This window comes from Lactuca saligna, chromosome 3 (genome assembly GCF_052625555.1).
Source record: "Lactuca saligna cultivar CGN05327 chromosome 3, ASM5262555v1, whole genome shotgun sequence".
Classification (NCBI taxonomy): Eukaryota; Viridiplantae; Streptophyta; class Magnoliopsida; order Asterales; family Asteraceae; genus Lactuca; species Lactuca saligna.
Genome location: NC_136419.1, coordinates 713,519 through 727,730, shown reverse-complemented (window position 1 = coordinate 727,730; position 14,212 = coordinate 713,519). Strand labels below are relative to the sequence as shown.

The following is a 14,212-nucleotide window of genomic DNA, read 5'->3' as shown; positions in this document are numbered from 1 at the left end:
CGAAGAAGTTATGGCCCGCCGAAATTTTACGGCAAAACCGGCACGGCACCGGGAGACGTAAATAGTGAATTTACGATAGAAGACTTTTTAGCCTTATCAATCTAAACAAAAGTCGTAGAATATATTAAACTAAGAACATCGATAAAAAGAACGCCCAAATCTGACTTCGTATGAAGAAGTTATGATTTTTCTAAGATTCGGCTTAGCAGTGCACGGCCTGAAACTCGAATTTTAGTTCGAGCGGTTTTTGGCTTACGCAACGTAAATGAGAGTTGAAGATCTCATTAATAGGAAATCAACGGTAAAAAGACAGACAAAAACAGAGTCCGTATGTAGAAGTTATTAATTTTACGCAGACGTTTAACAGTATAATCTCCTTGTACTGTTAAATTTAAGATCGGTCGAGAATTAGCTGATGGTGTCAAAATGAAAGTTTTAGATCTTATTATTACCTACGCGTGGATATAAATAACGTCAAAAACAGAGGTCGTATGTGAAAGTTACGGATTTTAGAAGTCGGAAGTGTGCTGTGCGAAAATGGGTGATGTGGCACAATCTTGGCCATTGCTTTCTCCCCAAGGCTTGCCACCAGATGGTGACATGTGGCACCAAGTTCAGCCACATTTCACCCTATAAATACCACCTCTCCCACCCTCATTTTCTTCACACCTTTCGCATTATGTCTTCTCTTTACTCTCTCTCTCTCTCTAGAACCTCTCTCTAGCCCCGAAATCCCCCGAAAAGCCTAGGGAACCTCCCTAGCACGAGGCGGAAGCCCCGGAGTGCTCAAAGGCTCCGAGAAGAAGAGCTTTTCGGCTCGGGAACGCTGCTCCAAGCAAAGCCCGGTTTTCTATAAAACCCGCTGTAAGTGAGCTACGCCTACGCTATTTTTAATATAGCTTTTATTTAATTATAGTAACGTTATTAGGAACTTATAATAAATACTTGGGCTATTATTATGGGTTATATAAGTATTTTTTTGACGCTTATATAATAATAATAATAATAGCTAGACTATTAATTAGTCTCGACGAATAATAAACTAAACTCTAGTGGTAATAATACTAGGTTTCGTCGAAGAAAATTCTTTTTAAGAAGCGAAGCGCTGTCTGAGTTCGGAATCACCACCTTTTCAGGTGAGTGCATATTTACTTTCAACTTACACATAGATATGAAGTATTTAATATAAATTACGTGCTATTTGTGCATATTATCTGAATACTTGCTATCTATGCTGGATGAACGTTTTATACATGTTTTCAAAGATTTAAACTGTATATGTATTTTATATCTACAAAATGTGTTGGGTAAAACATGAGTAGATGTAATAGTTGTTGTGTGACAAAATAAAATAATGAGAAGCCTCGTTATAGATGTTATTGATGATCCAGTCATCTAGCGGAGTATAGATGACGACCACGGACTATTCTAGACAGTCCAGTGGAACACTAGCAGGCTCGCAACCTGTAGGTGTTTATTTGAACTGTGTGTTTATTTGAACTGTGTGCTCACCAGATGTACTCCATCCCCCACATGGTTGCCTATTAGGACATTTATTGCTGAGGAATCCCCTTAGTAGCAGTGTCCGTCCCGATGATGATCCTTAGGCTAGGTCCCTTATGATAGGTGTTTAGGGAGGTAAAGTGAGGATAACGGGAACGGGTAATCGGGTTATTGTTGATTGATGAAATTAATAAACTATTTATTGTGGGTTGAAAACCCTATGTGCTCACCAGGCTCCCAAGCCTGACCCACTCAGTTTTATGTATTACAGGTAGTGGCGCTTGAGCATATATATGATGTTTGGACGAGGGATTACGGATATAGGCCTGTAGATATGAAATAATGTAGTAAGGCTTGTATTGTACTGTTTATGCTTTTGATCTGTACGAACATGACATCCCGAGTCTTTTAATGAAATACATTTCTATGGAAATGCTTTTGATAAATCTTTATCATATTATTGTTTTGGGACAAATTCTGCAACACTTTTATTTAAAATGTTACTCTGATTTTTAAACAAAGCATAAACAAACCGGTCTTTTCTGGCCGTGATTTTGGGGATGTCACAACTACTATCGATGAGATCTTCAATTCTCATTTAGATCACTAAGGATAGATATCTATCTACCTTAAATTCACTATTTACGTCGCGTTGGGTCGCGCCGGTTCTGTCGCGAAATTCGACAGGTCATAACTTCTTCGTTATAACTCGGATTTTGGCGTTCTTTATATGCACGGAAACCTTGTGAAATATACTAAAACTTGGTTAAAATTAATCCTTCTAAATAATCTCCCAGCAAAAAGTCATTTTTGATGCTTGTCGTCTCTAATTTGACTAGCCCGGATCTACGGGCGTTACACTGGGTACCCTCTGGAACCGGTGTGTGTGTGTGTGTGTGTATATATATATATATATATATATATATATATATATATATATATATATATATCACAATCACATACGTTATATAGTATCCTAAATAGCATCATTTAAAGTTCTAGAATTTTAAATAATTTGTTTTGAACCTTTAAATATCCTTATATTATTTTCACTTTAAAATTAAACTATCCATTTTAAAAATGAATTCATAGATAATAGACATAAGTTACTATTATGTTCAAGTTAAATTCTAACTCACAAAAATATTTGTTTAGCTATGGACTTCAATTCTTTGAATGCTAACTCATAGATATAGTTTTAAATGATTTAAAAATTCAACAAATTGAACGAACCGGGTACCCTCTAATGGAACCGCTACCTGTCGATTCTGATTATTGTTCCAACATTTTAGGAACCGCTAGTTTCGGTTTCGGTTTCGGTTCCAGATAATTAAGGTGGGTACCCGCCTATGCTCATCCCTACTCTCAAGTCTTGAAGATATTACTTGTTTTTATTCTCTCTTGAAGTTCATACTTTGGCTATGAACTTCAAGCTTAAGAGTTAAGAGTTTTAAACTAGCATCTACATCAAGTTGGCTTTTTGTTGGTGTTTCTTAAGTTCATCATTCTTCATCAACTTTCAAGCATCCTAAGAGGACCCATAGAACTACAAAGGTTGTTATTTCTTTATCTCTTCTTTGGTCGGTGTTGTTTTTCTTTCCAAACTTTGCAAGTTGATCCTTGGTGGGTTTAACTTGTTTATGTTATTAAAATTTATAAGTGTTCCATTGCCAAAATGTTATGTTTTTTAAACTAGTTTTTCAATAAAAACCCAACAAAAAGGTCAGGGTCGTGGGGAGTACCGAGGTGGTAATCAAGACCACTGAGTTGATTCAGCAGGTGTGCAACAGGTTGCGAGTCGCACAAATCCGAAAGAAGAGTTATGCAGACTGATGATGTTCATACCTGAGTTTCAGGTGGGAGATTTGGTCCTTCTGAAGGTGTCACTCTGGAAATGGGTCATTCGATTTCAAAAGCGAGGCAAGTTTGGCCCCATATTCATTAGTCCTTTCAAGATATCAGCCCGGGTGAGTAGGGTTGCATACCAGATGGATCTTCTTGATAAGCTCAACCAGATCCATAACATCTTCCATGTGTCTCAGCCTTGGAAGTGTGTAGCCGAAGAGTCCACAGTTGTTCCTTTGGATAACATATAAGTTGATGTTCGTTTAAATTCTATGGAGAGACCGGTGGCGATCTTCGATTGGAAGACGAAGGCTCTGCGCAACAAGGATGTATCTCTCGTTAAGGTCCAATGGCAACATTATAAAGGTTCCGATTGGACTTGGGAGCCCGAGGCGGAGATGCACGAGCACTACCCAGATTTGTTCGCGTCAGCAGACTTCGAGGGCAAAGTCTAGTTCAAGTGGGGGAGAGTTGTAACATCTAAATTTCCAAGTATTCATTTTTGACCCTTGGTTTGTGATTGGTTTGGAAAATTGGTCCCCAATGGCATTTTCGTAAAGTTTACATGCAAGATGGCTACGTTAGGCGTACACCTTGGTACGTTGGGCGTACCTGGCCTCGGGCATGTACGTTGGGCGTACCTTTGTATGCAGGGTGTACACAGTGTTGGACCAAACCCTAATATTTAGGGTTTGTGCACTTTTTAAGCACCACCCAAAACCTTTCTTCTTATCAGCCTTCACTCCTAGAATCGACCTACCTTGCTAACCCTAGCTTATTTTGAATATTTTGAGCTTTTGAGTGAGTTGTGAGCTTTCTTGCTTGTGAAGGAGGATCATCAAGGAGGTAACTTTGCTCTCAAGACTCTGGATCCAACACATTCTCTCCTTTATGCACCATTTGGAGGTATAAAGCTCCAAACTTGGCTTATGTTTCTTTTGATCTTAGTTAAGCCTTGATTTTCATCCTTTTTATCCTAAAACCAAGGGCTTTGTGAGTATGAGGTACTCCAAAGCCTTTGAGTTGTCCTTTCAGACATTCTAGGGTATTCTAAGTCATAAAAATGCAAGCTTGGATCTTAGTTTGTCCTCTTGGATGAGTATTGGTGTTGAAAAGGATGGAGCAAGTTAGGTTTTTAGTGTTGGGCACTTTGTAGCCATGCAAAGGCATAAAGTTTTCAAATTTATGGCCTTGCAAAAATTATACCCTTAGAGGTCTTATTAAGCTCATATATGAAGTTTGGACGTAAAGTCTTAAGGAATTAAGACCTTAATGAGGGTTTTGCTTCTGGATGCGTACATTGAGCGTAAAATCTAGTACGCCGCGCGTAATGCACCATGACCCCGTTCCTTTTCACTTCGGACTTGCAAGCAGGGCGTACAAGATTGTACATGTGGCGTACGACCTAGTACCAGCAATGAGTCATTCTTTTGGGCCTTAAATTTTTGGGCTTTTCTTGTTGGGTTTGGACCATAGACTTTTATGATATTGGGTCACTTTTGGATTTGGGCCCATGTTGGACTTTGGATAACCTTTGGGGTTTTGGCCTAGGATTTTTGGGCTAACTGAAAAAGGGTAAATTGGCCTTTTACCTTAGATATTGGACAAGCAAAGTAGATTTTCAACTATGGTTTATGTCCCAATTATTAATTGAGGATTTGTTTGTATAATTAGCACGGGGAATTTTTTCGGTCCAGCAACCCGAGCATTTATCTGATTTTTCAGCAATTGAGGTGAGTTTTCTCACTATATCCATGGGTCGAAGGCACTAATGTCGGCCTATTACTTGTTATGTGGAATGCTAGTTGTCTCTGTGATGCTTGTATGAAAGAACAAGATCTGACACTTGGAAATTGTATGAAAGACTAGGATCTGCCCCCTGACAATTGTATGAAGACCAGAATCTGGCCCCTGACAATTGAACGAAAGACCAGGATCTGGCCCCTGACACTTGTATGTAAGACCGGGATTTGGCCCTCAGCATTGCAAGGAAAGACAATGGGGATAGCCTATGACACTCATATGTTTTGTGTATGTGGTATTTTGAGAAACACACTAAGCTTTATGCTTATAGTTTATGTTTATGGTTCTAGGTACTTCCAGTTCAAAAGGGAAGGGTCCGACGTGATGGCACGACATCCTCCCTTCATGATTTCCGCATTTGATATATTTGTACTCTGATGTTTTGGATATTATGGCTTGGTGTTGATTTTGAACAATTAATGAATGATTTGATAAGCTTTTAAAAGAAATTTTTATTACTGTTTTTGGGCTGTTACACAGTTGGTCGTAATGGTGGTATTTACAAATTTGGCCAACAGAGAAGACGAAGGGATCCCATTCTCTCTTTCCCCCTTCACCGTTATTAACAGTGTCATCGTCTTCATCATTTGGGAGGGAGGACAGCGTCACCGCCTCCTGTAACTCGACTTCCTCGGAAACCATGTTGGATTCCACCTCGATCGCTGACCTCGGCATCTGTCGTTACCTCGCTCTCACAATCACCGATTTAGGGATTGCAAACCCTATCTTCGTTTGGGAAAGCTTCGACAGTTGTAGTTCTTTCGCTGCCTTTCTCGGTTTAGATATGTTCATCACTGGAGTAGGTGGGGAACTAGAGCTCTGGAGAAAGTGGTCACGTTCTTCGGTTTAGATATGTTCGCCTGGAGCTCTGGAGAAGGTGGTTACATTGTCTGTTTGGGAACTGGAGATCTGTTAGTCACTAATGTTCTCGATTCAGACATTGGCTTCGATGAGACATTCGCTTCGACGAGAAGGTTGTAGTTCGAACAAGAGTGATTCACCTGAAAAGTTTTTTGCACTTTTTGTGTGAACATACTGTAAGAGAAATAGAGGGAGAGGTGAGGAATGTGTTTTGTTTTTCTCTTTTTTAATTGTTGTAATGAAAAAAATGAATAATCAAAATAAAAAGGGTAATTTCATCATATTAAATGTTTTCAGAATTTTTTGACCAAACTTGCAACAAAATCAAAGTTTTGGACCAGTGGTGTTAATCCAAAACTTCTTGGAACAAAATAGAAATTTTCAACATACCATCAGGACCATTTTTGCAGTTTTGTCTTGGCTTTGCATGATATGATATGGCTTACAAGTCAAGGTATCTATTGTCTATAACGAATCCATATCCAAACCATCAAATAATCGACATTTATAAATCAATCAATGAGAAAATATATATAAAGTTAATGGATCCAACACAAAAAGAAACAAAACACATGACTAAGAGAGTAGCAGAAGTCATGAATCAAACAAACTACTCTCTACCTAAATCTTCACGAGCCTTTCGTTTGTATCTCAGGGATCAACTTTTGAACCGTTGGAACTGGAACTGAACCTGAACCTTTCATAAATTAATAAAACGGTTTTGTTACCGGTTCTCGACTTATAGCAAAACTAGTACCGATTCTAAAACCGGATTGGTTCTAACAAAAACCGGTTAAAAACCCAAAACCGGCCTAGAAGTGTAAGATTGTTTGTATTTGCTTTTAAAATAGTATAACTCACTCATATGAAGTTGAAATTACCTGATTTTTTTTCTAATATGTAATTTAGTGTTTGTACTTCATTTTAGAATTTTAAAAAAAAATCATATTTTGATTAAATATTAAATTAGATACAAGCTTGGAAAGACAACATATCACACATTTTGTTATTATGTCCATTTTTTTTAAAATAGCATAACTCACTCATAAAATTGGAATCATTTAATTTTTTTTCCAACATATAATTTAGTGTGTCTACTTCAGTTTTGACTTTAAAAAAAAAAAAATCATATTTTGGTTAAATATTCAATTAGATACAAGCCTGAAGAAGAAGAAAAAAAAAAGGTTGATTTTTGTTTTTCTGTTCAGCCCATTTTGTTATTTTGTCATGATTTTTAAAATAACAAAATTCACTTATATGAAGTCAAAATTTCGTATTTGTACTTCAGTTTAATCTTTAAAAAAAATCATATTTAAGTTAAATATTGAATTAGATACAAACCTGAAAAAACACCTTATCAAAACATTTTTCTATTTCAGCATATTTTATTATTCTGTTCCAGTTTTTAAAATAATATTACTTATGAAAACAAAATTTCTTGAGGTTTTTTTTTTCCATCATATAATTTAATGTTTGAACTTATGTTTAGATATTAAATTAGATACGTGTCAAGAAAACAACATATGAATGCAACATTGTTATTAAATTTGATTGAATTGTATTAAATTTGAAATGCAGGGATGAGTTTGTTTTTTGAAAGCTATATTTTTTTTTTAAACTTGATTGTTGAATATTATATTTTTTTGGAAGCCAACTTAACATGCAAGTACTATGAATTGCATCGTCATTAGTTTCACTTAATTTATAACCAATTTTTGTTTGGACAAATAACCGAAAAACCGGGACCGAAATCAGAACTCGAGTGGAACCGGTATTGGAACCGCGGTCTGGTTACTTGTTCTTATAATATCGCAATACCGGTTCCGATTCTGAATCAAAGTAAGTCCTCTCAACTAACTAAAAGCAAAATGTTGATAATGACATTATCCACCAATAATGATCTTTAGGCGATCATATGCATATTGCAATTTGTGTTTCTCTTCCATGTTCAACTTGTATCCATCATCATCATCATCATCATCAGACTGTATGTAGAAAAGCATTAAGCAAGTCAAGATATATATAATCACACAAGTACAATAGTACTTACTTCAATCTGGATCATCAGGTTTAAAAAAATAAAAACAGAAAGAAAAAAGTTGGAGATGTTTGATTACCATTACTCTGATTATGTTGTGCAATATGCCGTCAATCTCTTCCTTACAATTAGGTGCTGCTGCTATTTTCTTAAATATTTGACCACTGCCACTGCCACTGCCACTGCCACCACCTCTTCTAACATCCTCATCATGCATCAGCAGGAGGACACCAACAACTGCAATTATCCTTGGTTTTTCACATGTCCATGTCCTCATCACCTTCAACACACGATATACAATTCTCTCACTCCTAGACAACAAAACAAAACACGGCAAAACATAGTAACCCCTTCTTCTGCTTCTTCCATCCTCCTCTTCCCCAACATTCTGCTCCATAATAAAGAAAAAGTCAAGTCCAACGAAGCAAGCAAAACAAAAATGACATCAGATCTAAGAATATAATAACGCTGGTGACTTACAGACACAACATGGAGCAAGTATCCTGGAAGGAGGTTGCCTAGTTTGGAGATGCTCTCTTCAGAAAGCCTTGTGGGATTGGAATCAAGTCTGGTAATCATTCTAAGCAATGCACATGCATTCTCCAAGCCTGCTTCGTTAGTTGTATTCATATTCGACTGAAAAAAAATATTAATATCACACCATCCATTAATTTAAGCATCAGTCAACATACACACACACAAAGCAACTTACAATCTGATGAATAAGCGTTCCCTCTACCATCTTCAAAACAAGATGATCATCCCCAATCTGAGACAGGCAACAGCAAACACCACTAGTCACGCGCCTAAATAATCCAGAGTTTGACTTGTCACTATGTTCTGATGATTAAGCAAATTCACAAGCGTAAGCATAAGCATTGGCAAAATCAATTTAAAAATAAATAAAAATAAATAGCAACCAGGAAAAACTGTGTATCGTGAGGGTATCGTGATGAGAAAACTAATATAGTCAGCAATCTGGATGTGTCCAGCTCTGTACCCACAACTCACAACTTCCAACAACCGAAATAACAGAAATGGATCGACATCCTCAGCTGCATATCATATATATTATTCATATATTATTTATATATATTTATATCTATCAAATGATTACAACCAACAAGTACTCTTACTCACACAAGCAACAAGCAGCCACCGACTGAAGCAGAGATGGGTCTAGGAAGGAGAAGTAATAGAGGCAAGATATACAGACTTCCTGAATCTCTCTTGGCAGCTTCATGAACGCCCCATACGAAATATCTCCTGCAGGCAGGCCAACAACAGAACAAAATATATTATATCATCACCATTCAGCAGTCCACCACTTATTACTTTACTGTTATGTTATAATGTTATATATTCAACAGAACAAAATCAAAATATAAGCATCACCATCACCATCATGGCTTGTACTGTAGAATTCTCTCAATGACAACTGCATGCTGTCAAACTCCGACTTCATGATACCACATTGTCCCAACTCAAGCTGCACGCGCAACACAGCCTGCACTCCAAATCAACCACAACATCATACCCATAATTACATCCATCCATAACCAAATGCTCTTATCTGCTTTCTTTACAACACATGATAATGATATGAAAAAATTAATATACCTTGGACGACAAAGGATTTTTATCACCTAACAGACTTAGCACCAAAGGAATCTCTCTTATCCAACTAATCTTGAACTCCAACATTTCTGAATCACTTGTTGCATTTGCCCACGTGTTTTTCTGGATACATATTTATATATATATATATATATATATATATATATATATATATATATATATATATATATATATATATCATTCAAACTATATAGATTCAGCCAGGATAACAGATTAAGAAAAACATACAACCAGCCAGCCAGCCAGGCTTACAGGAAACAGCATTTCTTCGATTGCTGAAAGACAAACTAATTTCATTGAAGACTCCGGATCACACTTCTTGAAAACCTCTGTAAAAGCCTGAAATATATGCATATGCATCATTCTCCCTCTTATGCCTACATTGTACATGCTTAAGCTATCATACCTGGAGAATGTGTGATTTCCAAGTATCATCCACTTGCATCATCAGTTTAGGAATGAAACGAATCAGTGGAAGTGAATGCTTCTGAAAAAATGCTTTGCCAGTGCCACAGACCTGCAAAAATTGTGCATATTCCAAGTGCCATTATATTATATTATGTTATGATGATGCCAATTCACTCCACACTTGACCACATGAGAGGAGCCTTCTAATGGCTCATAATCTCTCTTTTTTTTTTTAGTTGCCATAAAATCTTTATAATATCAGAAACATGCTTCAAACTACATACCTTCTCAGACAATGCATCTACAAGGAACACCAGGAATTTTTCCAGAAAGACAGATGGGGGAGCTGACCAATCACTTAAACAAAAGAAGATCTCTGAAACTATGACATTCAAGATAAAATACCTATTGTCTTCCTGCGCATGCATTAACAATGTTGAAGCTTTTAAAAATTAGATGGTGAAAAATAAAAATACTGACTGACATCATAATAAGGAAGTTGTATACTACCTACCTTCTCCGATGACTGATGTGTTGGGTTCAGGGGAAACACAGTAAACAACTTCTTCAATAACATCTGCAACACATCTTGATCTCTTCTGTTGGAAGGTGGTGAGACTTTCGGATTCCCATAAACAAAAAACTTGACAACAAGATGTATACTTTTCAATAAAGAAAGCACACAATCAAATGACTGTGTTTCCAAATTAGGCATTATCTGAACTGAGGGCATAAAATCCTGGAGACCACCAACTAAAATAGGCAAAAGGCCCATCAATTCCTTTGCAGTCACCGGAAAAGCTGATGAAAGGAACCAATTTGTATGTTAAATATATATATATATATATATATATATATATATATATATATATATACTTACACAGATGCTAACAGATCTTATGAAGAGAATATCAGATTCTGGGTTCTTTCACTTACCAGAACCATCTTCATGCAGTTGAGACTCAAAAGCATGCAAAATTCTTGGGTCAGCAACTGCCTATTTGCAAGAGGGAAAAAGGAGAAGGGCATTATACATAGCAAAATCCAAAAAGAATATAAAAGTCTGATATTACTCGTGCAAACAACTTTACAAGAAGTTATGGTTGAACATGCAGTGTGCAGTGTGACATCAAGATTTCCCAAAACGGAAACATAAAAAAGCAGGGAGTTTTGGACATTGTACATGATGTTGTTTGATTGGAAGCTGTTAGAAAAGTACATTTTCAGTTGAGGAGTTAACATCTGGCAACAGAGAGAGACAGTATGCCAAGCCAGCAAGAACACTCTTAAGCTTTCCCTTGTCATGCAAATTAAACTGGTTCTTCTGCAATATCTCTTGGTAATGTTGGATGATCTACAAACACGAAAAACAGTTTTTCAATATCCCACTTGGACCTAAATATTATTTTGAATATGCAATGCACCCATGCTCTTTTCTATACCTTTTCAGCATACATGGAGAATGACATTGGGTAGTGCTGGACAAGCAAGTCGAAAAATTTGAAAGCCATCAAACGAACATCAAATGCCAAATGTGTCATTGCATTGAAGACATAAGCCATCATCAAGGATATAAAAGTCCCCTGGTTATCCTGGAAAAATCAAATAACTTCAGTTTGACATTGACATAAATAATAATATGTTACAAAAACAACACACACCTACCTCTTTACAAGCAGGAAATATGACTGCTTTTAGAAGTTGATAGAGCGTCTCACGGACAATTCTGTCTTCATCACTCATGCGCTCGCGCAGTTTTTCTATAACAGAGAGTCTGTGCATTTTCAGTTGTGCTGGATGTTTTAGGAAGATATCCCTGATCCCAATCAATGCATCTTCAAACGGAAACAACGCAGCTGGTTTTAGTCTTAATACCAAATCATATGGATCATATTATATACTACTATTAGTTATTCTAAATTCTTTAACCAAGCACTAGAGTGTTCCTTGACACAAATTCAAAATATTAAATATTAAATGTTAATAGAAGAGAAACATATGGTACCTCTGCGGACTTTTGCATTGTGATGAGATGTCTGCTGAAGCAGCTCTTTTAAGGTCAAACCTTTTTTGCTGACAGCTAGACCAGCCTTCTCTGATGCCAAACTTTGCTCCGGTAATATGATTGCTGCACATAACAGTTAACATCAAAACAAGTTGAAACAAACAAAAAAAAAAAAAAAAAAATCCAATTAATACTCTTTTCATATTCTACTTTCCTTCTTCTTATCATACTAACATCAACAGACAGGTTCCGTGTATTTAGAAACCATCATGACAACCCACAAAACCTTTGTGGATTGTAATCCATCTTATCAGACACATAGAACAAAGGAAACAGGGGTTAATGGTTATTTTTCAATTTATCCCCTGTTGGCTTCTTTCGTTTTGTTGGGCGAGGAAAGTCTGTGTGGCTCAAGTGGAACTACAGGGTTAGGGTTATATTGGTCAGGGGGGATGGTGTCATGTCATCACAGGGAAAGATCTTAAAAATGGACACTTTCTTTGTCTATTTAAATTTTAATATGAAGTTGCATTTTGCTGCTGTTTTACATTATGACAAGCAAAGCAAGATGAGGCTATTGCGTATTGTATTGACATCTTCAATACTGCATACCAATGTTGGCATCACTTTCCAGACATGCACTAAGCCAGAAAATACATTGGAAGACAAGTAATGCTTTAAGATCACCTTTCGATTTGACTTCAGTATTGGTGGTATTCTTTGGTGGCGGCAGTTTCCTCCCAATTTTCCGCTTTATTTTCTGCAGAATATCACATCAAAACACAGTTGCAGTTGCAGTTGCATGTAAATCATCATCCAAGGAAAGGAATGAGACTTACTTTGAAGTCTACACCACGCTTTTGCTGCTTCTTCAACTGAGCCTTATGTTGCACCATCTTTCAACTCAAACTCCTTCAACGAGTTCAGATTTTACTTTAACAAAAAAAAATCAAAAACAAAGAGGGTGTTCAGCTAAGCTTATTAAAACTGCTTATTGCTTTTTGACTTATAACTTATTAGCTTATGGCGGTGTCAAAGGGGAGTTTTTAAAAAACTGTTTGGATTCCCTTAATCCAGTTTACACATAAATAGGTTGAAAATGGTCACCTATAAACATAAGCCAACATTGTTATTCAGCATTGTTACACGTTGTTCTTCAACTGAATCACAATCTTAGTTTAGAATGATGGTTGATAAAAACTTATTATCTTTAATTGATTATGGTTTTCTGATTATTTACAATCAAAACAATCAGAGTTACAAAACCATGAAATGAGTTGCAAATGTTTCTACTTTACAGAAGGAAAATCAATTCACATTCAAAGATAAACAACTTTCATTACAAATGTTTCTACTTTACAGCTCTTATTCATCAATTGATAAATTCATGAACCAACAAATTATTCTAACGGAAACAAGGAAAATAAAGCTAGGAAAAAAGTCGACAGCAGGAAAAAAAAAACGATAGAATGAAAAATTGAACAAAAACGAACCTAGCTGTGGGAGTGCGACGGTCTCCGGCCGGTGGCTTCACAGAGGAGAAGGCGGCGAGCAGGGGAGCCCTCACTTGGAAGCAACTATCGACAGAAGCACGCAATGGATGGAGGCGTCTTTGTGTAGATACGTATGAGGTTTATTAGGTTCAAACGTTATTCATCGTTGCACTTGCGCGATGTAACTTCATTATTATTATTATTATTATTATTATTATTATTATTTACCATTTAACATGTCACCATTAGGGATGAAAGTGGGTCCAAATCCGGACCGGATGGATCCGGAACCGGTTAACGGGATTTTTTAGAACTGAAAATCGGACTATTATATAGGAACCGGTTCCTGGTACGGTACCGGGTAAAATGGGTCTAGAACCGGAAAACCCGAAAATATCAAAGTGGGTAGGTTGGAACAGGATAAAGTGGGTTTAGAACCGGAAAAACCAAATTTTTTTGGTAATTACTTACGACTTAGTGGGTTGAACTTTGAAAATTTTCATATTGATATCCCGACTTTGGGTGACTATAACTCATTGAATATGAAACCAAAATTAACAAAATTAAAGTCTAAAATCATGTACAAACTTTAAAATACACTCTGCAAAAAACCGCATC

General features: G+C 36.6%; 1 protein-coding gene across 5 annotated transcripts; it reads right to left on the bottom strand.

Annotated features, from left to right (window-relative positions):
- Nucleotides 1–7,679: 7,679 nt before the first annotated feature.
- LOC145034195 (uncharacterized) lies at nucleotides 7,680–13,751 on the bottom strand. Of its 5 annotated transcripts, none has more exons than XM_078982558.1 (20): nucleotides 13,595–13,751; nucleotides 12,941–13,034; nucleotides 12,789–12,861; nucleotides 12,102–12,224; nucleotides 11,762–11,931; nucleotides 11,539–11,688; nucleotides 11,316–11,450; nucleotides 11,033–11,093; nucleotides 10,611–10,897; nucleotides 10,381–10,512; nucleotides 10,095–10,205; nucleotides 9,917–10,027; nucleotides 9,671–9,790; nucleotides 9,446–9,557; nucleotides 9,191–9,316; nucleotides 8,971–9,105; nucleotides 8,763–8,890; nucleotides 8,531–8,686; nucleotides 8,130–8,438; nucleotides 7,680–7,997 (listed from the first exon to the last, which is right to left on the bottom strand). In XM_078982558.1, the coding sequence occupies exons 2-20, from the start codon at nucleotides 12,995–12,997 to the stop codon at nucleotides 7,896–7,898; spliced, it is 2,598 nt and encodes an 865-aa protein (XP_078838684.1). In that variant the 5' UTR covers nucleotides 12,998–13,034; nucleotides 13,595–13,751; the 3' UTR covers nucleotides 7,680–7,895. The 5 variants fall into 5 exon arrangements, with proteins under 5 accessions (XP_078838684.1, XP_078838687.1, XP_078838686.1 ...); XM_078982561.1 differs by having other exon boundaries at nucleotides 9,452–9,557; XM_078982560.1 differs by having other exon boundaries at nucleotides 9,920–10,027.
- Nucleotides 13,752–14,212: the final 461 nt, after the last annotated feature.